This window comes from Phascolarctos cinereus, unplaced genomic scaffold (assembly GCF_003287225.1).
Source record: "Phascolarctos cinereus isolate Bilbo 61053 unplaced genomic scaffold, phaCin_HiC Scaffold_2;HRSCAF=192, whole genome shotgun sequence".
Classification (NCBI taxonomy): domain Eukaryota; kingdom Metazoa; phylum Chordata; class Mammalia; order Diprotodontia; family Phascolarctidae; genus Phascolarctos; species Phascolarctos cinereus.
In genome coordinates this window covers 225,598,647-225,622,741 of record NW_027555625.1, presented here as the reverse complement: position 1 = coordinate 225,622,741, position 24,095 = coordinate 225,598,647, and the positions used below count along the sequence as shown (strand labels likewise).

The following is a 24,095-nucleotide window of genomic DNA, read 5'->3' as shown; positions in this document are numbered from 1 at the left end:
TGTGGCCATGAAGGTGAAAGAATGCTCAATTTGGAGTCAAGAAGATCTGAGTTTAGATCCAGCCTCAGATAATTACTAGTTGTGTGACCCTGGGCAAGTCACTTAAGTCCTCTAAGCCGCAGTTCTTTATCTGTAGAACAGAAATAATAGCACCTACCACCCAGGCTTTTGTGAAGATCTAATGAGATGTAAAACATGCCATAAAGCACCATTTAAATGTTGGCTAGTCTTATTTCACCTCTCTGTTCCTCAGTTTCCTCACAAGTAAAATGGCAGGGTTGGAAACAGTGACCTCCAGGTTTCCTTCCAGCTCTGAATCTTGCTCCTCTGCTCTGTGACTTGACTTAGGTCCACATTCCATTCCTAATCTTTTTTCCCCTCCTGCTTACCCTCTCTGTTCTGGACAAATGATATTGTTGTACAGCTGTCCCTTGCCAGCCATGCCCCATTCCTGAATTCTTCCAAAGACTGATTAGAAAGGATTGAGGGTTCATTTCTCTCCGTCTACCTGACCACATTCTAACTGCCTCCATCCACTTTGGGTCTTCTGGGTCTCTCGCATCCCCTCTCCCCACTCCCTCCCTCTCCCTCATTTTCTTTTCTCTTCAAAGGGTGAGCTGCAACAGCTGTGTGTGCAGTTGGAGCAACAGGTCACCACACACATCCACGAGAGCCCTCAGGCCATGTATCGGACCAAACTCAAGGACCTGGCAGCCCAGATGTACATCCGTTGGCAAGAGCTCCTGACCCAGTGCCGGCCTCAGGTTAACGCCCCTTTGTAACTCTTAGCCCTAAGCCTGGGTGGGGAGTAGGGGAGGGGCTGGGCTGACCAGAGCCTTCAACTTGCTCCACCCTAACTGCAGCTGCTGGAACTGTGAGAGCAGTGGACAGGAAAAAGTGACTGGCACTCTTACTATCATCATTCTTAAAAATGTGTTGACTGTCCAGTTTTGATGTAGGTAATTGAATATTCTTTTCCTGATTTCTTAGAAAGGGAGACTGCTGGGGCAGCTAGGTGGCGCAGTGGATAGAGCACCGGCCCTGAAGTCAGGAGGACCTGAGTTCAAATCTGGCCTCAGACCTATCACTTGACACTGACTAGCTGTGTGACCCTGGGCAAGTCACTTAACCCCAATTACCTAATAAAAAGGGTGGGGGGGAGACTGCTGGAGAGGAAGAAAGTCTGTCCCAGAAAAATGGCATTTTGACATGAATGATGCCAGGACAGAACTTAGCTGTCCAGCCTTTTCCCTAAATGCCATCTTTTTTTTTTCTGAGTTGGACCTGGCATCCTCATGGTGCCAGGGGAGAGGACAACTCCTCTTAGACCCACTCCCAGTTCTCACAAGGGGTTCCTAAATCTTCTTTTTTTCTCCCTTTACCATGTCCTACTGAAGCCTGCTCTCCTCTCCAGTCAGTGTCTTCTAGGTTTCTGTTCCTTGACTTACAGGGAAAAAACCACTGAGCTCTTCCTATGAAGGACAAGGAAATCTCTACCAGAGCCTTCAGCACTTGCTTGAGAACTGAGGGACAGACCATTTCTTCATTCATTCTTCTTTTCTCTTTGTCCTATTCCTCTCTATTTACTGTCTCCAACTTTCTTCTCCTTCCCCTTTTTCTTTATCTTTGTCTGGTGGGGGCATATCAGGAGATGTGGGTAGGGTCCATCTGACCTTCTGTGAAGAAGGTGGAAAGAGATCCTCCTCAGCCCTTTACTCTGCTGGAGAAACTATGCAAAGCTAATCTCCCATGGAAGAGATGAGGGTATTTGCTGGGAGAGGAAAGAAAAGACAGTTTACACCTTGTCTTCCTATAATGGCTGTCCCTGGTGGGAAAGCCAGATTTGGAAAAATCTGGAGCTATCTTCCTGTCAAAGTTGCACTTAGGCATTTCCCCCACCCTGGCCCAGGGACTGCAGATGTGTGGACAAAATAGGCTTGGAAGAGTCCCTGTTAGCTCCTACTTGACTTTCCAGGTGATCACAGAATGCCTTTTTTTTTTTAACCCTCTTTACAGGACCAGTACTACAACCCCTGAAAAAAGACCTAAAGTGGAGCTGGGACAGACCTGACTCAAGCTTTTTGGCGTAGGCAGGAAGATTAACAGAGGAATTGACTCAGGGAAATGAAGGAGACAAGGGAGAAGTTAGGGGCCAGAAGACACCTTGGTCCCAGCCCTATGGAGTGAGCCTCCGCAGCTTCAGCTGATAACCATGCTTCAGTGCCTGACGTGCATCATGGAATTCTGCCTCTCCTCTGGCCCAACTTCTCTTATTATAACTCAGTCTTCCCCTGTTTGCCCACATGTTGACCTCTCTCAACTGCTCCCAGGCCCCCCGTTCCTAACCATCCCAGTTTTTAATCCTTTCTGTTTGAGATTAGGTTCCTGTTTGCAAATTAAAGTCTTATATAAGCATCAGGTGGTTCAGAAAAGCTCTTTATTCTACAAAGTCCTTCTTTAGAATTTCAGTGGAAGGAGAAGAAGGGAGAGGTTGGTAGGCTGTAGGGATGAATTTGAAACTTGGTCAACCCCTTTTTAAGTCATCACTGCCCCACCCGTGCCCCACCCACCCCCTTCCCGTATTCCTCCTCTGCCAAATTCTTTCTCCTCTGAACAGAATTCAGACACATCTTTCCTCCAGGAAGCATCTTTGTCAATCTCCTGCAAGATCTGGTGGATCAAGGTGCTAGAGTGTGTCATTCCTACCATCAGATAGAGAAACTGAACCCAAGACTGAGAAAGATTTGCCCAGGGGCAATGACAATATTATGACAAGAAGCTAGAAATCACTATATTTGTAGATTTTTGTGGATCATTAGAACTGGAAAAGATCTTAGAAAACATTTAGTCCAACCTCATTTTATAGATGGGGAAACTGAGGCCCAGAGAAGTTGAGTCCAAAGTTACAAAGCTGGTTACTGGCATGGTGTAGTAGAGAGATCATTGAACTTGAAGTCATGAGAAACCTGGGTTTGAATCTTACCCCTGACTCCCTCTATCTCACCTTGGTCTAATCTCCTAGTTGCCTTCATGGGTTAGGGGGATATGTGTACAGAATGAGCAGAAGAGCAGAGCTGGCATGGGACATTGCACTCACAAGGGTGATAGGATGACTCCATTTTAAGCAGGGTACTTTACTAAGTGCACCTGGTTTTAGGGGTCTCCTTGTCCATGTTGTCTGTGATGACTCATCCTTCCCTCAGTCTAGAACACAGCTTTTGCCCTTTTCCAACTTGACTTTTCCATGTTTCATGGGTCCTAGTCCCCAATGGAGACCCTGAAGATCTTGAGTTCTATGCAAAATTCCCCCCTTCCACCATTAGAGCTGTGAAGCTATCTACTGGTGATCTGTATTCCTAAGTAACCAGTGGTACAGTGACTGAGGGGTTGGGGGTATTTATTCTGCCTTTCTCACTCTTTTTCTGCTAGGCCCAAGTACTACTTTTGGATTGCTTCTTCCACGAGGTGTCTTCTATGCCAGTTTCTGGGTTTCAGGTAGGGTATTTGAAAGGCATAAAATAAAAGTAGGGAGTGACAATATGAGTCCCACAAATGATTCCGTACCACCAGGCACCTTCATCACTTAGCCACAGGTGACTGCCCTGTACCTCATCTTCCCTGGTGACGCGGCTGCCTCTTTTGTCATCTACTATACCAAGTTTGTGGAAGGGCAAATAATGTCTTGGGAACTCCTGAATCAGACACTCTTTGGCTTTCCTTAACCTCCAATAGGACTGGGCTTGCAGACCCACTCCAAAGAGAATAAGGACCTTGCTTCAGTGCATTTAGTGAGGATTGCAGACCTGCAATGGAGTCCAAAGCCTCCTCACCTTAGTTGTACACAACCTCCTCCCCTCCAGCACCCCAGCATGCTCGGCATCCAAGTGGCATTAATTATTAAGTGCTCTGATGCCCGTGGCACTGTACTGCATGCTGTACAAATGACACACCATCCCTTCTCTTTGCCATGTGATAGGTGGAAGGATACTATGGCAAGGATGCCTGTAGTACCCAGGTTCTTTGGTCGGAGAGGTCTGGTTTCTGTTCCTGGCTCCACCATAGACCATTCTGGCCAAGTCCCCTCAATGTCCAGCGCATCAGTTTTCCTTAAGATTCCAGATAAAAAAATTGAGAAGATCCGTCACTTGAGGGAGCTAGCCTTTACCCTCCCTCAGGGCTGCCTCTGCCTTCTGACAGGTGAACTCACTGACAGTTTATCTTCAGCAGTTCAGTTTTCTCTGGAAACCTGGAAATCACCTTTGAAATTTCCCATCTTTGTTCCTGCCGCCAGGGGCAGACAGGGAGCAGGTACCCCCTGGAGACTGAGCGGAGCTGGGGAATTTCCAGGTTTTGGAGCTGCTGCTGCTTGACTCTCAAAAGGGATGAAAGACTTCAGTGTAGGCATTTTCAATCTTTCTTTTCCCAGCCATTCATGATCACATGATCACTCACCCCCCCCAGTCCTCTACACACACACACACACACACACACACACACACACACACACACGAAACAGACACTAAGAAAAAATAATTCAGGAATCTTCTTCAGACCTTGGAATATGTTCCTGGTTCTCTCCAAAGTTGACCAGAGAGATAGACACATCTTATGGATTTGGTGTGGTATAGAAAACAGGTGAATTTTCCTGGGAATCAAAGATTCCATGGTTAGCTTGGCAAACCTCATTACTTTTTCATCAAAGTTTTCCACAAATCCAGGCTTCTGAGCCCCTTGATGAAGTCTAGGGACACTTTGCTAGAAACACTGGTTAAGGGAATATCCCTGGGAAGGTCAATAATTAATTTATTCCTTTTTCCCTTAGGGAAGGACTCTTGGGGTGAAAGAGTGTGATTTAAGGAAGGTTAAAACAAGTTCCTTTTCTGGAAGAAGTGAAAGGGAGAAAAATCCTTGCTCTGTAGCCACCTCCAGGATCTCCAGGTCCTGAAAAAAAAAATTAAAACTAAAAGGGGAAGTAGAGGCAGTAGGTGACACAATGGATGGAGCACTGAGATTAGAATCAGGAAGGCTCATCTTCAAGAGTTCAAATATGACCTCAGATATTTACTAGCTGTGTGATCCTGGGCAAGTCACTTAACCCCATTTGGCTGCATTCCTATCTATAAAATGAACTGGAGAAAGAAATGGCAAACCACTCCAGTATCTTTGCCAAGAAAACCCCAAAAGGAGTCATGAAGAGTAGGGCATGACTGAAACGACTCAACAACAAAGAGGTCAAATTTTGAGCTCTCCTAGTTGATGTAAGGCATGGGTAACCCAGGCTCTGGGGTGTCTTCTTTCACCTTAATTTTCCTTCTTTAGAAGAGAGGAAGGAGGCGCCTTAGAATTGATCTATCCCAGAATATTACAGGGGGTTTTAACCAAGGGAACTATGGATTTCAAGTAGGGGAGGGTCAATGAAATTGGATAGGAAAAAATTTACATCTTTATTTTTCATTAACCTCTACATGAGATTTAGCATTTCCTTCAATTATGAATATAGGCAACAATAATTAGGGGTCACTATTAGGCTTCACCAGATTGCCAAAGAGATCCATAACACACACCAAAAAAAGGTGAATCCCTGATCTAGCTTATTCTCTCATTTCGTAGATTAGGAAACTGAGTCACAGTGTGGGGAAGCAACTTGCTTTAGGGCCACATGGCTAATAAGTGGCAAAGCTGGTACTGTAACCTAGGGTCTCTACCCCTCTAGATTGTCAATGTAGTGACACCATCAGCCCCTCCCACTCTCTGGTTTTGGTTTTTGCAAGGTAGTGTTGATTAGGAGACTGTGAAGAGGCTGGCTCTGTGCCCTCCCCATGGACTACAGCAGGAGTGAGTTAGTATGAGGATCTCAGAAGCAGAGCATTACATAGAAGACCAGGGCCAGTGGAAGCCTGGCCACTGCTCCCGAAGGTAGAAGACAGAGTTTGGCTAGAGATCTCAGTTCTGAGACTACTAGGGAGAACTGATCTGTGTACAAATCCATTTTTAGGAAGGGACTACCAGGCTAGATGACAGTAAGATGAAATTCAGTGGGCATGATAAATATCACTGACACAACAAACATTTAAATGTTTACATGAGCCAGACATGTAAAGTCTCAACACTTGGATTAAAAAAAATCACCTTCAAAAGCACAAGATTAGGGGGGCAGCTAGGTGGCGCAGTTGATAGAGCACCGGCCTTGAAGTCAGGAGGACCTGCGTTCTAATTCGACCTCAGCCCAAACACTTGACACCTACTAGCTGTGTGACCATGGGCAAGTCACTTAACTCCAATTGCCTAAAAAAAAAAGTACAGGATTGGGGAGGCATAATCAAATAGCAGTTTGTCTGAAAAGGAGCTAGAATTTTAGTGGACTGCAAATTTATTATTAGGGCAGCTAAGTGGTGCAGTAGATAGAGTGCCTGACCTCAAGTCAGGAAGACCTGAATTCAAATCCAATCTGAGACATGAGCTGTGTGACCCCTAGGCAAGTCACTTAACTCTATTTGCCTCAGTGTCCTCATCTGTAAAATGAGGAGAAGGAAATGGCAAAACCACTCCAGTATCTTTGCCAAGCAAACTCCAAATAGGGTCACAAAAAGTCAGGCACAACTGAAAACAACTGAATGACAGTGACAACAAAGCTTATTATGAGTCAGCAGTATGACATGGCATAAGCTAATTTGATCCTGGGCAGCAGAGACAGCCATAGCTTTTAGGAATAAAGAAGTGAGAGTTCCTTTGTACTTTGGTCAGTAAAGACCATATTTGGAATATTGATTGTATCCAGGTCCAGGAACCACAGTTTAGGAAGGATATTTTAAGAGCTAGAGAGTGTCCATAGGAGAGCAACCAGGATGGTGAAGGGCCTGGAATCCATGTCTTATGAAGATCATTTGAAAGAATTGGGCATATTTAGACTGGAGATGACTCTGGAGGAGAAAGAGGGAGAAAGAGGAAAGAGTACTGGCCTTGGAGTCAGATGATCTGAGACCATTCTTGCCTTTGACCCATTGACTCTGGGTAAGTCACATTACCCTGGCACCTCAGTTTCCTCAGTTATAAAATGAGGGGGTTGCACTAGAAGTCCTCCAAGGTCCCTTCCGTCTCTAAGTCTGTGGATCCTGTAATATGACTGCCTTCAGGATGTGAAAGGTTATTGTGTAGGAGATGGATTCAATTTGTCCTGTTTGGCCAGAGTCAGATTCAGGAGCAAAGAATGGAAGCTACAGAAAGGGGGTGGGGTGGGGACCCAGATCAGGAAAGACTTTCTAGCAAACTTTCCTAAAAGTGAGTGTGCATTGGAGGCTTCAAGCTCAAAAAGGTTTGATGACCACTTGTCAGGTGTGTCAAAGGAGGTTCTGTCACATATGGATTGGACTAAAGGGCTACTGGGATTTCTTCTGATTCTAAAACTTGTGTGCCTACATCCATTGACACTTGAATATAATAATTATAAATGGCAGCAGACTAGCATAGGCTAGAATGAAGCTCATAGACAACCTATCTTCCAACCCCTCTGAAGCATCTCAAAGAGTAACTTCTTATTCCCATAGTCTTTTGTATCCGTCTGTTACAATCTGAACACAGGTTGGCTTTGTTTTTGTTTTGTTTTGTTTTGGTGGGGGAAGGATTGTGAAACCAAGAGTTACCGTGATAATGAATGAAATATACCAAAAACAAGATCCCTATTTAAGATCGCTATTCCATTCAAAAGAGACCATATAGAAGTCCACATGCATTTAAGAAACTGATGACAGGCAACCTTAGCAGCACTATCCCCCCCCCAAATCCAGAAACAAAAACTGGAAAATGAAGTGAATATCCATCAATTGCTGAACAAATGATATCCAGTATGATAAATTATGTTGGATTTGGGGCCAGAAAATCTGGGTTCAGATCCCAGCTCTGCTACTACTAACTGTATGACTTTGAGCAAAGTAAATCACTGGGTCTCAGTTTCCTCATCTGTGCAATGAGGGGGTTGCCATAGATGACTTTCCAGCTCTAAATCTAGTAATACTTTGATCCCAAGGGACCAGGAAGATGTATAATCCTTATTCTTTATACAACAGAAGGCATTTTTTTTGGTTATTGTTATTGCTTTAAAGCCAGGAGAATCCAAGCTTCCTGCTACCTGATCTTTCATTAAAAGGGCTGAATCTTGAGCAAGTGGGTCATTAGGAATTCTCTTCACTCACCCTCTCAAGGAGGGACTGTCATTGTTGAGAAGGGAGGAAATGAAGTGAATGCTTTAAGGTAGAAAAAAGAAATCTTACCTAACCTGGGGAGTGGAGTCAGAGGGACAAGCATTATGGGCCCAAAGCCTTTTCCCTTTGAAGAGGAGGAAGCTGTCTGGTTCCTAGAGTTTTCTCACTTCTGACTTCATCCCCAGCCTCAGGGAACTGAAACTCCAGCAGGGTCCAGTAGAAACTGGCCCAGACAATGTGAAACCAAATCATCCTTTCAGAGTTTCCAGTGGGGGCTCTTGTGTACATGAAGCCAAGGGGCTCAATGACTACTCTGTCATCTGTCTACAGAGGTAGACATGTGAAGGTGAAGAATGGGTGTAGTCCAAGGAATTGGCGGGCTCAGACTGTTGAGAATTAGGACACCTGAGTGCCCACTCTACCTCAGCAGGTTCTCAATGACTGTTTACTTCTTCAATCAAGAGATCATTCTTCCACCTCTCCTCAACTGAAAATAAAAAGACCAGCCCCATCTGCCCTTTCTTACAATTAACAAATTGTTAACTTCGTCTAAATCCCTATCTTAAACTAGCAGTGTTGTGTATTTTTTTCCTTCATGGAAGGGAGCTGGGAAATGTGCCTTCAGCTGGCATTTTGGTAGGGGGTGGGGGGGAGGGAGGAGAGAGCCCCCTTTTTTTATTTACCAGCAAAGACATTATTGTTACTGAAACTAAACTCTGCTTTTTGCAATTATATCCACTGCTCTTCTGGTCTCCAGTCTTTAGACGCCAAGTTTTAACCCAGAACAAAAGTTGCTGTCGGAGCTGATTTATAATCTCATGAATATAGGGATTTATAACCCAAATCTGCTGACAGGCCTGAAACCAGGCTGTCCCTCCTGGGTGCACCATGCACCCAGGCTGTGGCTGTGGCAGTGGCAGTAGCAGAATGAAGCTAGGGCCAGAATCCACACCTGCCAGCTACCTCTTGCCCTTCTTTAGGGGGCTCAGATTAACCCATCTCCAAAGAACCTGAGGGGGGAGGGGAAAGGAAGGTGTGGGTGGGGAATGGGAGGGGCTACTAAATTGAAGGCTCTTCCTTTTTTTCACCTTCCCACTTTGTGCTTAGACTTTGAAGAGTTTTCTCGGACCTTGGGGAATTGACTGGTGGGAAGGAAGAAAGAGTGAGACACCTCCCCAGTCAGGCTGGGCCAGAAATTATTTTAGAGCCGATTTATGGATTTGAATTCTCCTCCCCTTCCCCTAAGAAACTCCTGTTAGGTTTCTTTTATCTGAATATCTTGGCTTATCCAATTTTTAACCAAATCTTCCAGGTGTCCCTGGAGGTAAAAAATACATTTCAAAATGAGTGGACTCAATCCATGCCATGATGGTGCTGGAGCCCAGACCCTAAAGTTTTTGTATTTTTTTGTCGCTGGGCTTAGGGCAGACAAAGTCTTTGTTCATCTCTGGCTGTGGATGTTTGAGCCTACCAGAGTGCTTTCTTTCCCCCATGGAAGCCCCAAATTTTTTTCAGTGAAAAGACTGCTGAAAGGCAGGATCTAATGGGGAAGAAATGATCAGGGAATGGATTCTGGAATAAGCAAAGTCTGATTTTGGTGGGAACCTTTCAACCCCAGAAGGATCATCTCTCCCTCTCTTCCCAGAATGAAGATAAATCTCTTTCGATTTCCATCTCTGCCAAACGCTTCTTGCCGTGTAGCCTGTGAACTGTTTTGAAATTCTCAGACCCACCCAACCTGGGTTTCTGAGTCCCCTAGAAATCCTACGGCCTGCCAGAGCAGCAAAACATCTTTTTTTTGGGGGGGAGGGGGGAGTTTGGAGAGAATTGGGTGAGTCAAATCCCCTGCGGTAAATGCTAGTTCACCGCCCCCCCCATAGGCATTATAGCCAGTGGGGTTGATTGGGAGAAAGACGTCTGTGAAGAAGTAGAAGTAAACGGACAGCAACCCCGGGAGAGGGCAGCATCTGACTGGGAAGGGGGCGGGGGGATGGGGAGGCAATTGACTTCAGGGAAAAGTGGGGGTGCTTCAGAGATGCTGGCTGTAGGAAATCTCGGGAAACTCTAGGTGCGAGGTGACCCAGTGGGCCATTGGCCCCGCGCTGGGCTGGAACTCGGCTCAGCCCCCTCTCTGGCGAGCTCTCCCATCCCTCCCTCCTTTCCTCCCCCCACTCTGGGTTGGGGCCTGACGTCAGGAGGGGGAGGTGGAGGGAACTGGAGCTGCCGAGAGGGAGCGGGAGAAGCAACGGCACGGGGAACCCCGCGACCCGGAGCCGAGCCGAGAAAGGGAGAGGAGCCCCGGGCCAGGGAGGGAGGGAGGGAGGGAAGGAAGGAAGGAGGGACACAGAGAGAGAGAGTGGGAGGAAGGCAGGCTGGGAGGAGGAGAAAGAGGAGAGAGCCGCCGCCAGAGCTGGAGGGACGCGAGGGCGGCGCCCGGGGATTTGAGCCGAGACAAGCCGAGCTAGCTTAAGAGGTAAGTGGGACCTGAGCTGCGCGGGGCGGAGCGGGGGGTGTTGGGGGGCTGTTCCCTGCGCTCTGCGCCGGGGCAGGCACTGGTCGCCAGGAGCTGCTTTGTGCCCCATCCGTGGAACCTCCCTCGCGGGGGAGGGGCTGGGTTTGGGGGGCCCAAGATGCTGTGGCGCCCCCATAGCTCTGGCACAAGTGTTCCTGGGGGGCTCTCCCCCGATCTTATCCCTCTCATGCAGCGTCACCCTTGGCACAGCGCGCCCTGAGCTCGGCGCTCCTGAGTGACCTCCTAGTCCAGTGGCTGAGGAGGCGGAGGAGAATTGCTAGGGTCTTAGAGGGGCACCCGGATCCTGCTTTCTTGCTAGGGTCCGATATCCAGGGGAAGGTCGTACTGGGGCTGCCTGTGAACCGAGGCAGGTAGCGTCTCTCCCCTTTAATTTTCTTGAAGACCCCTGGCTCCTCCCCGGTTGTCCTCTTTTCCCCTCGGGCTTGGTCCCAGCTGGCCCCTGAGAGTTGCCCCCCGTCTTGCTCCCCCCCACCTCCTCCCACTAGCGATGGAAAGTTTGGGGCGGGCTCCAGCTATGGCTGGTGCGTGATATCGGATTTCCCCACGGTACCCCCCCTTTCCTCCGCCCCCAGTACTTCCCGGGGCGCTGAGCCCGCGAGTGAGTAGAGTGGATAGGACACAGGCTTTCTCCCCCAGACTCCCGAGTCCCTGATTCTGGAGACGATCTTTTGCTTGCTACGACTCAGAACCCAAAGAGAGTAGGTTGCTTGCTCCAGCCTCCACCCCCTAGGGAGTTGTGAGCGCCTCGGGGCGGAGTGACCGGGGCGGGGGGGGGTCTCCTTCTGGATATTGGAGCACCCACTTCTCCCCCTCCCCGCATGGATCTGTTGCGGGTGGGAAAGGGGAGTAGAGGGTACTGGCCGCTGTTTGTGAGTTGAGAGGAGAAGCTGGGGGTAGGGGCGCCGTTGTCGGACTGAATTATGCTGGCTAGCTTCTTGGGCTCAGCTCCTCCCTGGGAACATAGAAGGAGTAATGGGGGGTCTAGGGGGTGGGGGAGGAGTAGAAGTGCCCCCCCCCATGTGCTAGGGTTTATGCCGGCAGGGGGCGTACGCTGGCCATGCCTCCGCCACGCTCCCGGCTCCTCGGCTTTGTTTGGATTCAAATCCCCGGAGCTGTGGGGAGGTGGGGTGGGGGTGGGGGTGTGCATGCTCTCCCTAAAGACCCTTTTTTGGGGGGAGGGCCCCACCTCCTGTGTCACCTTGCTCCACGACATTATCTGCTCTTCCCTCCCTCCCCCCACCCCAGGATGTGGGAATGGAGAGCTGCCCTGGCACTGGGATCTAGCTGGCCCTCCCAGAGGCGAGGGTCCCTGGGGTGCGCAGTCCACAACTTGGGGATCTTAGCCCAGCCTTGGTTCTGTGCTTGCTGAGTGCCAGGTCCGCCCATCCCCTCCAAACTCCCTTCAGGTCCTAGGTGGAACCCCCTTTCCAGTCTTCTTTGTATGAACAGAGGGGAGTTGTTTGATTAGAGCTGAATCCTCCTGGTTCTCCCCCTTCTCCTTTGGCTGGTGTCTCCTGGGAGGCTGCCCGAGGGACCGACAGGATGAAGCCCTGGTCATTTCCACGCCCATCCCACCCACTTCCTGCCTCCCTTCTGGGGGGAACAAAGGGGGATTTAGTAAGCTGGGCCCTGTCACCTCAAGGCCTGCCCTTCGGTTCTGCTTCTGTGCAACTGGCCAGGTCGAGGGGCTGGAGCTATTGTTTCTGCCCTGTGGAAGGCAGGGTCAGAGGTGGGGGAAGGTAAAGATGACAGGCTTCTCCGTCACAGCTCCTCAAATCAGACCCCTTGGAAAGCTGGATGACTCCCCTCCTCTCTAGTGGAAACTGGGCAATTCTGGGTGGACAGGAGTTGACTGAGCTCTTGAGATGGGATGGAAAGCTGGGAGCTTTGGAGAGGCTGGTCCTGCTTCCAGAGCAGATAAAAACCAAACCATTCAATAGTGGAGAGAGGGTGAGAGGAGGGGCTACTTTTCCCCCTTTTTATTTTTTAAACAACTTCCTGTAGAAGGGGGAGGGGGAGGGGCAGGAGGAGAGGGTTAAAGCCAGGGAACTGCTCCTTGGAGTCTAGGAGGATAGGAAGTGTTCCCCCCCCCAGCTGACTCAGCCACCCACCCCCCTCCTAGATAAAGAGCAGGAAGTTTTGGGGGGAGGGAAGAGAAAGGAAAAAGAAGATGGGGGCCACCCCTCTCGATAAAAAGGACGGCTGGACCAGAGGTAGTGGACTTAGGTAGATACCCCTATCAGGTGGTTGGCTAGTGGTTGCTTTGTGTGGTCTTTTGAACTGACCACTCCCTGCAATTTCTGATTTGCCGTCCCTGGCCCTGCTCCTGACTCTTTCTCTTTCCTTAGGTAGGGCTTCGGGTGCAGAGCCAAGGGCCAGGGGGCAGGCACCATGGGCCCATGCTTGGGCATCTGGCTGGTGGCATCGGCACTGCTGGGCCTGGGCTCTGGGGACAATGCCTGGTGGAACCCTGTGCCCAGGAAGACCGTGTCTTATGGGGGTGAGTGCCTCAGGCTGTGGGGGACGAATAAGTGGGGAGGGGGAGGAATAAGCAAGAACTGCTTCTTTCCCTCCATTCTGACTCCTTGCCTTGTTCTCTGATCCCCACTGACTCTTGGTGTTGCATGCTTTCTAAGAAACCTTTGTGGGTAGCTCAAGGGACATAGAGAAAGGAGCAAAACAGAAGTCTTGGTGTCTCTTCCTGACATTTTCTGTGCCCTTGAAAGCATCAGCCCTCTCCCAGTCTTAGCTGCTTCTGTTTTATTGAGGGTTTTTATATAGCAAAATCACTTCCCTGCATTCTGTGCTTCTTGAACACCCAGGATACTAAGGTTTAGAGCTTGAAGAAGACCGGTCCAACTCCATTAATTTGCAGATAAGGAAACTGAGGCCTGCAAGGGGTGGTGATTTTCAAAGCCACAAAGGTATTAAGTCACAAACTCTGGCCTTGAACTTGCATACTCCGATTCCAAAGGTAATGTTCGTTCCATTGTACCAGCTGCTTGTAATGCTGGAAGACTAAGGAAAGAAACTAGAGCCAGTTTGAGGGAAGGCTGTAGGATGTACAACCTTTCTTCATCTAGTTGCTACTCCGCAGCCTCCCCCCCCACCCCGTACTCTAGGGAGCCTGCTTACCTTTTCGACTTCTTATTGATCAGAGCCCTTACTTCCTTTCTGTAGTGGCACACCAGACACAGTATGAGACTGACAGGGGGCCCCTGTTGTGGCTTCCTTCCCTATTTCCCCCAGCCTGTGGCAGCCAGGTGATGTCAGGTGTTTGTGTCACCTGTAGGCCCTGGGGATCTCAGGATGAGATCATCTCCCACAGGCCCCATGTTGGATGCTGATGAAGCCCTCCCATGCCAGCCTGTGTCCGGCTACGTCATTGGCTCTGGAGGCCAAGGGGATGGGGAGAGAAGGACCCTGAGGATAGACTGGCGGCTATTTTGAGGACCTGTGTCTTGTGAATGTGTGAACCTTGTAGACTAGCTTTGCCTATTGTACTTTTCAGGTGACTAGGGGCAAAACAGGGTTCAGCACTTAACCTTTGGCCTAGGCCCATCCCATTGTTATGTCTTATGCTTCCCAAACTTTATAGTGCCCTGATCTTCTTTCTGCTAATGCCTCCTCTCCTCTCTGTCTCCAGCCACTCTGATTTCCTTCCCACATGTTCTATTCCCCTATAGGGATAGGGACTGGGGTCTGTGATTTCATTGGTATAGGGAACACACAGGTGAGGAAACTCCTTTACTTATGTAGACGCTCACCTTCTTTGCCTTCTTATAATCTTAAGAAGACGTTAATGTTAACATGTTAATGTTGAGATGTTAAGTGACTTGCTTAGGATCACATGAAGTATGCATCAGAGATACTTCACTTGACCCATGTGACCCATATCTTACTGGCTCTAAGGCTAGCTTATTAGCCTTATGGTTCAGCTATTGTGGCTTCTAGTTGCTCTTTTCTACTTTCATATCCATTGTATCTCAGGAAGGGAATAGCTCAGTGATGGGATTGGGTCTTTTCTGACCCTGTGACTCCATTTTGCCAGCTCTGTACCCCCTTCTTGGGTGAGGGCATAAGGAAGGCCTTATAGATGCCATGTCCAAGGCCAGAGTCTGGCTAGGCTCTAGCATCAGATGGGTGTGCAAAGGAGGAAGCGGGAGTGGAGGAAAGGAAGTTGGGAGGGGGAAGGTCTCCTCTCACCGGAGGTGCCGCTGACCCTGAGCGCCGTCTGTCTGATGGCTTCCTTTGGCTAGAGGCTGTGGCCGGGATATCCTTCCTTCCTCCTTGCTAGTTATGATTTACTCCCTCCCAAGCCTGGGAAAGGGTGAGAGACCTAGGTGGAGCTTCTGGGAGCTGAGGGCTGCACCTACCAGTGCCTTCCCCTGCTTAAGACTGGTAAAGCACCACGAGCTGCTTTGACTGTAAGGGGGGAGCTAATAATAGTGGGGAAAGTGGGCAGATTATTAATTTTGATTTTTGCAGGGGAAGCTAATAGGTGATGAGCACAGGGAAGAGCAAGGCCTTTGCCTTCTTCCCACTCCCTTCCTCTCCACTGACCACCTTTATTGTCACACAGAGTTGGCATCTGTGGTGAGGCGGTTCTCTCAAGTGGGCATCCAAGACTTTCTAACGTTGACATTGGCTGAGAGCAATGGGGTCCTCTACGTGGGGGCCCGAGAAGCCCTTTTTGCCCTCAGCTTGGAGACCTTGGAGCTGCAGTCAGCGGTGAGAGGCAGGAGAAGTGAGAGTGACTCAAGGTGGAGGGGACCTGGGGTTTGGATGGGGCTGAGGCACATTGAGCTAGTGCTGACACCCTCCCCCTTTCTTCTTATCCCTAGATCACATGGGAGGCTACAGTGGAGAAGAAGGCTGAATGTATCCAGAAGGGGAAGAGCAACCAGGTGGGAGATTCTTATGGCACTGGTGGGCATGAAGGATGGGAAGACAAAATGGAGAGTTAAGTTGGAGACCTTAGGTCCCTTTTCTGAATATCTGATCTCACTTTATTTTTAAGAACTTACGTTTCTTCCTTCCCCCCATGCTTCCCGTGCCCTCAGTGTTGCTTTCTTTAGCTATACTTTGCCCCAAGTCACATGCCCTTTGCCTTTTACAGAATGTTTCTCTCTTCATAGACGGAGTGTTTCAACTTCATCCGCTTCCTGCAGCCATACAACTCTTCACATTTGTATACCTGTGGTACCTATGCTTTTCAGCCAAAGTGCACCTACATTGTGAGTACTGCCCTCCTGACAGCCTGCACTCCTTCTCTAGACCTCTGAGACTGCTGCCTCTCAGTCTTGGTCTTCTTTTCCATCCTAGGATGTACTCACCTTCTCTCTGGAGCATGGGGAGCTTGAAGATGGGAAGGGCAAATGTCCCTATGACCCAGCCAAAGGCCACACTGGCCTCATTGTGGGTAAGAGGCTGTACCTTGATGGATATTGGGATCATGAGGAATTAGCCCTTGCTTGCAAGTGAATGCTCACCTGGAATCCTTAACTGGGTTATCCTTTGTCTCCCATAGATGGTGAGCTATATTCAGCAACACTCAACAACTTTCTGGGTACAGAACCAGTAATTCTGCGCAACCTGGGGCCTCACTATTCCATGAAGAATGAGTACCTTTACTCTTGGCTCAATGGTGAGCCTTGTGATGGGAGCTTTGCTGGTGGGGTGCTGTGTGTTCGAAGGATCGGGGACGACCTCAGCTCTGAGATCGAGTGGCCAGATGTCTCCCTGCACTAACTCTTCCCTCCCTTTGCCAACAGAACCCCATTTTGTTGGCTCTGCTTATGTGCCAGAGAGCGTGGGGAGCCTCACAGGTGATGATGACAAGATCTACTTCTTCTTCAGCGAGCGGGCCGTGGAATACAACTGCTATGCAGAGCAGGTGGTGGCCCGTGTGGCTCGAGTGTGCAAGGTACAGAAGGCAGTAAGATGGAACACTGGCTGGAGGGGGGAGCCAGGACAGAGGTCTGGAGAGAAAGCCGCAAAGGCCTGGCCCTCATCTGGATGCTCAGGCCCTCCTGGAATTGGTGGAGATCAGGGCCTCCACAGGGAGGAGGTTGGTGAGGCTGCCTCACTAGACTCCTTCCTTCCCTGACACAGGGAGATATGGGAGGTGCACGGACGCTGCAGAGGAAATGGACCACGTTCTTGAAGGCCCGGCTGGTATGTGCTGCTCCTGATCGGCAGCTCTACTTCAATCAGCTTCAGGCCCTACACACCCTGCGAGAAGCAAATTGGCTCAACACAACCTTCTTTGGGGTCTTTCGGGCCCGATGGTAAGTCAGAGGAAGAGATGTCCAAAGGTGGGAGAGAGCAGCAGGTTGGGGAACACTGAAACATCCAGGCAGTCAGCTGTCCTCTACCCAGTTGCCAGGGCAGTAATAACTCACATTTCTGAAGTGATTTAAAAATCAATAAGGGAAGAGGAGGCTGAGTATCAGATATTGTTGCTATGTAAGCATTTCAGGGATCTTAGGCCTGGGAGAGCAATTTGAGTACCAGGTAGCAGCAGAAGTGTGAAGTGGTGAAAAGAACACTGGCTTTGGAATCAAAAGACATAAGTTTAGACCCTGGCTATGCTACCACCTTTGTGACCATTTAATCTTTGTGGGCTTCAGTTTCTTCAGCTTTAAAATGAAGGGTTGTACTAGATTATCTTTAAGGGTTCCTTTTAGTTTTAGATTCCTGTGGTCCTAAGAATTATGTTGGGCTTCTAATTCTAGAATGTGTTCCAAATTTTGAACTCTGGAATTTTGTTAGTTCTAAACTTAATGTAGGTAGAGCAGCAGTAATAATTTTTTTTGGCCCAGACCGGTGATTTCATTGGTGTAGGGGAGCTGCTGGTGAATGAGATGTGTTTAGTTTTAGCTAACTAGCTCTGTCACCCTGGGCAGATAATTATGTGTCAGAAGTTGTCCATGCACCTGGGTCTTCCTGACTCTGAGGACAGACCTCTACTGACTACAATAGAATGCCTCTCAATGATGACCACACTTCACATTTATATAAACAATGTAAGGCTTTATCAATCAATTAACAAAAATGTATTATGGTGCCAAGCACTGCAGATACAAAGACAGAAATGAAACAATCGCTGTTTTCGAGGTCATGTAAAAGTATATACAGTATCAATAGAAAACATATACAAGGTAGTTCAGGGAAGAAAGGCTCAAGCAGTTCGGGGATCAGGAAGGGTTTACAAATGCTTTCCTTGTAGAGTCCTGTGAGGTGCACAGCACAATTATGAACATCTCCATTTTCTAGGCTCAGGGAGGCTGCATCACAAGGGGAATAAGTATCAGAGCCAGGGCATACCCGTGTAGGGCTTCTGCTTCTAAGACCAGTATTCTTTGCACTAAACCCCTCTCGAGAGCCAAATGTAACATTCTCATCTCCTTCCTTGCTCCTCAGGGGAGATGTGGACCTGTCAGCTGTGTGCCAGTACCAACTAGAAGACATTCAGCGAGTGTTTGAGGGGCCCTACAAAGAGTATCAGCAACAAGCCCAGAAATGGGGTCCTTATACTGACCCAGTCCCTAGTCCTCGGCCTGGCTCTGTGAGTCTCCATGGTGGGAGGAAAGCAGATGGCAGAGACCCTTGTACTTGCCGCCTACGGTTGGTCCTGGGGCTGGGTACCAGCCCTTGCCTTGGGATGACAGTCTTCCCTCTCCTTCCCCAGTGCATCAACAACTGGCACCGACGTCATGGCTACACCAGTTCTCTGGAGTTGCCTGATAACACCCTTAACTTTGCCAAGAAACACCCCCTGATGGAGGGACAGGTGGGACCTCGGTGGGGTCGACCCCTGCTGGTGAAGAAGGATACCAATTTCACTCACCTGGTGGCCGATCAAGTGAAAGGGCTTGATGATGTGACCTATTATGTGCTGTTCATTGGGACAGGTATGGTTTTAAGAGGTGTGGGATTAGAGGTATCAAAGGTGTCCTCTATGAAGGGGATATGGTAGGAACCCTTATTTTTTTCTTTTAAAATGTTTATTGCAGCTCTTTTACATCACTGTCTCTTCCCCAAACCACTGTACCATCTCCCACCCCATCCCCCAACCCCTCCTTTCTAACAAATGTAAAGCCAAAGCAAAACAAATCAAAACTTTGGCTGTTTCTGAAAATGTATGCCTCATTCTGTACCTATATAATCCACCACTGTTCTGTTGAGAGGTAGAAGGCATGCTTCACCATCAGCTTTCTGAAGTCATGACTGGACATTGCTCTGATCAGAGATCTGGAGTCCTTTAACGCTTTTTCATTTTACATGCAAATCATGCAAATTCTGGTTTTGCTCACTTACCATCAATTCATTTAGTTCATGCCAAATTGCTTGGAATTCTTCACATTTATCATTCCTTATGGTACAACAATAATTTCATTGCACTAATATATCACAGTTAGTTCAGCTATGCCCCACCTAATGGGCACCCACTTTCCTCTTAGTTCTTTGCCCATACAAAACATTCTGTAAGTATTTCAGTATGTGGAATCTTCCCTTTTTTCTTTGACCTCCTTGGAGGTATATGTCTAGTGGTGGTATTACTGGGTCAAAAGTATGTACAGTTGAGGGACTTTTAAAGTATAATTTCAAATTGTTTTCCCGCAGTTGGATCAATTTAGAACTCTATCAATAGTACATTAATGTGCCTGTCTTCCCACAGTCCCGCCAACATTTGCCATTTTCATTTTTGCCAACATGATTGATGAGTTTAAGGTGAAACTTCAGAGTTGTTTTAATCGGCATTTATCATTAATGATTTGGAGCATTCTTTTATATAGTTGTTGAAAGCTTATATTTCTTTCTTTGAAATGCTTTTGACCGGCCTGTTATTTGACCCCTTATTTATTGGGGATTGTTACTCCCTTTTTTCTCTGTTTTGTTCCCATCAGAGGATGGCTGGCTCTACAAGGCTGTGAACTTGGGTGCTTGGGTCCATGTGATTGAGGAGCTACAGGTGTTTGATAAGGAACCAGTAGAGAGCCTTGTCCTGTCCTATGATAAGGTAGCATCAACTCTCTATGTCCCATTTATTGATACCTAGAGCAATTGTATCTTCCTGTATTTTCATCTCCCATTTTATTCTCTTTTTCCTCCTTTCCCAAACCTTTTCTTTTGAAGTTCTCTCTCTAAGTCACCCCCTGGGACTAAGAACTTCCTTTCTCCACCCTTTTATCCTTGCTGTCTCCTAAGGCTCTGCCTTGTCTCCTCCCTCTGTACTTTATTTCATTTAGTCCTGGCAGCATTTCTGCAGGGAGTGAGCTCCTGATGACCCTCCTCTTTCCCTGCCCTCCCCCCACAGAAGCTGCTCTTTGCTGGTTCACGATCACAGCTGGTTCAACTTCCCCTAGCTGACTGCAGCAAGTACAGATCCTGTGCTGACTGCATCCTTTCCCGTGATCCTTACTGTGTTTGGAGCACCAACACCAGTCGATGTGTGCCGCTTCGTGGTCACCTTAAGTGAGTTGTACTCCATGTCCCAAGGGAGTGAGATGTGGAGAGTTGGGGTGGTGGGTGCTCTTCCTAACTCTGGCTTCCCCCTCCCTTGCTAGATCTCCATTTGTCCAGGATGTGGTGAATTCAAACACAGGCCTTTGCAACCTTCGACCTAGCAAGAAAGGTGAGTTGCCTTTTTGTTCAAAGGCAGGTGGGATGGCATCTACCATGACTATATTAGGTTCCACAGACTGTTCTCTATGTAGAATATAGAATTCTCTATATAGAATGTTCTCACCTCTAGAAGATTGCTGAATTGGGTTGAGTGGGCAATGGCCAGAAGAAGTAGCCCATGTCCCTTCTATCCCCAAAGTTTCTGACACTAAATCCTCCCATTATTCTTTCTCCTACAGTTAAAATCACTCCCAAGAACATCACTGTTGTGTCAGGAACAGATTTAGTGCTCCCATGTCGCCTCTCCTCCAACCTAGCACATGCTCGTTGGACTTTTGGGGGCCGAGAACTGCCAGCTGAGCAGCCCGGGTCACTCCTCTATGATGTCCGACTGCAGGCCCTGGTGGTATTGGCAGCCCAGCCCCGCCACGCTGGTGCCTATCATTGTTTCTCTGAGGAGCAGGGAGCACGGCTGGCTGCTGAGGGCTACCTGGTGGCAGTAGTAGCTGGTCCATCAGTGACACTGGAAGCCCGAGCCCCCTTGGAGAATCTGGGGTTGGTATGGCTTGCAGTAGTGGCCCTAGGGGCCTTGTGCTTAGTATTGTTGCTTCTAGTGTTATCACTTCGACGCAGATTGCGTGAAGAATTAGAGAAAGGGGCTAAAGCAGCTGAGAGAACCCTAGTGTACCCACTGGAGTTGCCCAAGGAGCCCACCAGCCCCCCGTTCCGGCCTGGTACTGACACTGACGAGAAACTCTGGGACCCCGTTGGTTATTACTACTCAGATGGCTCACTAAAGATTGTACCTGGCCATGCCCGCTGTCAGCCTGGTGGAGGACCCCCTTCACCGCCTCCTGGAATCCCAGGCCAGCCCCTGCCTTCTCCGACCCGACTTCACTTAGGGGGTGGACGCAGCTCAAATGCCAATGGTTATGTGAGACTACAGCTAGGCGGAGATGATCGGGCAGGGCCTGTGCATCCTTTGCCTGAGTTAGCAGATGAACTGAGGCGAAAACTGCAGCAGCGTCAGCCACTGCCTGACTCAAACCCTGAAGAGTCATCTGTATGAGAGGAGCCCCCCCAAAACGGGGGGGGGGTGTGCAGCTCCGACTTTTGCACAGGCACCAGCTACCTCAGGGACATGGCTGTAGGCACCCTGCTCTGCCGGGGATAGACAGGGAATTGCCCTGTCTAGGTTGGCTCCTACCCAGCAACCTGTTCTGCCATGGGGACCTGCCCTGCTCATCGTGGGCTCTGCCATGTGGGTTTGCTCTGTACTGGGCTTTTGCCTTCTGGTCACCAACCCCACAAATGGCCTCTTCTTCCTTACATAGAGAGGAGGCCAAGGATCCTGCAGACAGACCTTTGGCCCCAGCAGCCAAAATCTTTTGAAGACAGAAATTTTCCAGGTGTGTGTGTGTGTGTGTGTGTGTGTGTGTGTGTGTGTGTGTGCATGTGTGTATGTGCATATGTGGGTGTATGTTTGTATGTAATGTGACTTTCCTGTTTCTGTCTAGTCTTCCCTGGCCTGGGGTCCTCCTAAGGCTTCTTCCTGGACCTATGAAGGGGAAGAGGCCTGGGGTTGTACCACTCTGCCTTCTTTGCCCCCACCTGCCCAGAGGCCTGTGATGGTATATAACCCCTTCTCAAGGGAATGGGGAATAGTGGGGCAGAGATGTACATATGGGAGTGGGGAAGGGAGGTAGGGTTGTACCCCCTTTTGAAAGTAAATGCTCAGGGGTGGGCCTGGGCCTATTCTTAGGGCTGTGAATGTTTTAAGAGTCAGGGGAGGGAGGTGGGGCCCTTTTGGGGGTGTGGGGAGGGGTTCCTACTTGGCCTTCTAGGGCTCAGTGGTATTTTATACTTGTGGGGAGGGGGTGGGGAAGGAGGGGGATTGTAGCTTCTCAGCACAGCCTCTCCCAGCAGGAGGAATAGGGGTCCTGACAGTGTAATTTATTGTGTCCCTGCATATTTATTTGTTGTAAATATTTGAATATTTTTATATTGCAAAATAAAAGAGAAAATAATCCTAAGCCCAGTTGCTGGGTGGTCGTCATAGATCTGTTTAGACCCTTCTAGAGTTTGAAAGAAGGGAGACTTGATGATGGCTAAGCACTGAAGGGAAGGCTTGGTGGGAAAAGGAGCTGGGAGCTCTAAGGAGCTGAGCAGGGGGTGGCCGATGAGGGGGAGCCCTTGTTCCAGAATTCTAGGGTGGCGAATCGGACTGTCGGCCCTCTGCCCTGCTGTGCTCTTTGTGGGGAGTGGGGGCAGCTCTGGCTCCAGTTGTTTCCCACAGTGGTGGCCAGGAAGCTGGGAACCAGGCAGCCACAGCCTCTTGGGAGCCAGCTTTGGCTCTGGGCCAATGGGAGAGGTCAGGGTAATAGGAGGTGGGGGTGGGGATAGAGGGAAAGAGTGAGACTTCCCAGAAACTGTTAAGGATTAGGGGGAGAGAGGGAGCCAAAGGAGGGGAACTTCCTAGAAACAGAGTAAGGCTGTGCGTGTGTTTGTGTACATTGGTGTGCGAAAGGTTGGGGCTCAAAAGCAATTTAGGGGGAGGAGGGATGATCTTAACCCTTTTGGCACCAGGGTGAGTGATGTCTGGTCCCCAGCCTAGTCTGACTCCATACACTTTGGCTTGAATGATGACCCCTCTAGAAGTACAGTCATATTTTCTGTACTACTTCTCCCTGACCAAAACTCCTTGGAATTCATCCTTCCCCCTCCCCAGTACAAATTCAGGAGTTCAGAAAAAAAAAATCCCTATTAAATGTAATCGAGAGAGTGGGTATTAAGGAAGTCAAGTTACTCAGTTCATTTAACAAATACTTAATAGGAATTTAATTTATTGAGTGCCTACTATGTATAGGGTATTTTAAGACTGATTGCAGGGAAGAAATATATATACTTAAGAGTGTGACATGCCCTACCTTTCAATGTAGTTGTGGAGATCACATGTACACACCTAACTACTGAGCAGTTTAAAGTAGATCTAAGAAGTGAGGAGTGAAAGCTGGATGGAGAGCAAGCCTTAATAGAAACAGGAGGGATTTTGATAGGTGAAATATTAAAAGTGAGTGGGAGGAAAGGAAGACATGTTCCTAAGGGAACAGCTTGGGCAAAGGTACCCAAAAACAGGAAAGGCAAATTTCATGTTTGAAAATTACTCCAGAGGGTTCTGTAGGGTAGCAGTTTGACATAAGACCATGAAAAGCTGCTAGGGGGCAGACTGTGGTAAGTCTTTGTAAGAGGATCTGGGGTTCCCTAGACCTCAGCTATTAGCTAGCACAAAGGAATACCATTTTTTGAGAACAGGCAGAATTTTGACATCTTGGACAGTTATCTCACTTAGCTTCCCCTTTGTGGGCTTTGGGGATAAGGGGACTATAATTCACTGAGAGGTAAGTGATAGAACACTCCTTTTACAGATAAGGCAACTAAGGCCCAGAGGGCTTAAAAGTGACAAATTTGGTGGATCATCGTTTTAGCAATGGAAAGGGCCTTAGCAGTCATATAATTTGAGCCCCAATACAAGGTCCCACAGGTGACCAACCTCAGAGGCAAGATACCAAGTGCTCTTTCCACCATGTCCTAGAGTGCCTCCATAAAATGATAAGGTGTAAAGTGATCAACCCCCCACACCTGTAAAAGGAGACAATGTATGCAAAGTGCTGTGCAAACCTTAAAGGATATACAGATGCAACCTACTATTACCTATAAAATGGGAATAATTACAC

General features: G+C 48.6%; 2 protein-coding genes across 3 annotated transcripts in view; both read left to right on the top strand.

Annotated features, from left to right (window-relative positions):
- FAM178B (family with sequence similarity 178 member B) overlaps window positions 1-2,415 on the top strand; it is a 169,347-nt gene extending 166,932 nt beyond the window's left edge. Inside the window, 2 exon segments of the mRNA XM_020984025.2 lie at window positions 612-764; window positions 2,017-2,415. Coding sequence (XP_020839684.2) covers window positions 612-764; window positions 2,017-2,037 — 174 coding nt within the window. The 3' untranslated portion in view covers window positions 2,038-2,415.
- An 8,107-nt stretch (window positions 2,416-10,522) lies between these two features.
- On the top strand, window positions 10,523-22,394 carry SEMA4C (semaphorin 4C). Of its 2 annotated transcripts, none has more exons than XM_020984022.2 (15): window positions 10,523-10,671; window positions 13,080-13,231; window positions 15,314-15,462; window positions 15,576-15,638; window positions 15,870-15,968; window positions 16,057-16,153; window positions 16,262-16,378; window positions 16,506-16,657; window positions 16,846-17,021; window positions 18,157-18,301; window positions 18,425-18,647; window positions 19,644-19,756; window positions 20,054-20,211; window positions 20,304-20,371; window positions 20,601-22,394. In XM_020984022.2, the coding sequence occupies exons 2-15, from the start codon at window positions 13,123-13,125 to the stop codon at window positions 21,428-21,430; spliced, it is 2,499 nt and encodes an 832-aa protein (XP_020839681.1). In that variant the 5' UTR covers window positions 10,523-10,671; window positions 13,080-13,122; the 3' UTR covers window positions 21,431-22,394. The 2 variants fall into 2 exon arrangements, with proteins under 2 accessions (XP_020839681.1, XP_078005961.1); XM_078149835.1 differs by lacking the exon at window positions 10,523-10,671 and adding an exon at window positions 11,088-11,433 and having other exon boundaries at window positions 13,084-13,231.
- Window positions 22,395-24,095: the final 1,701 nt, after the last annotated feature.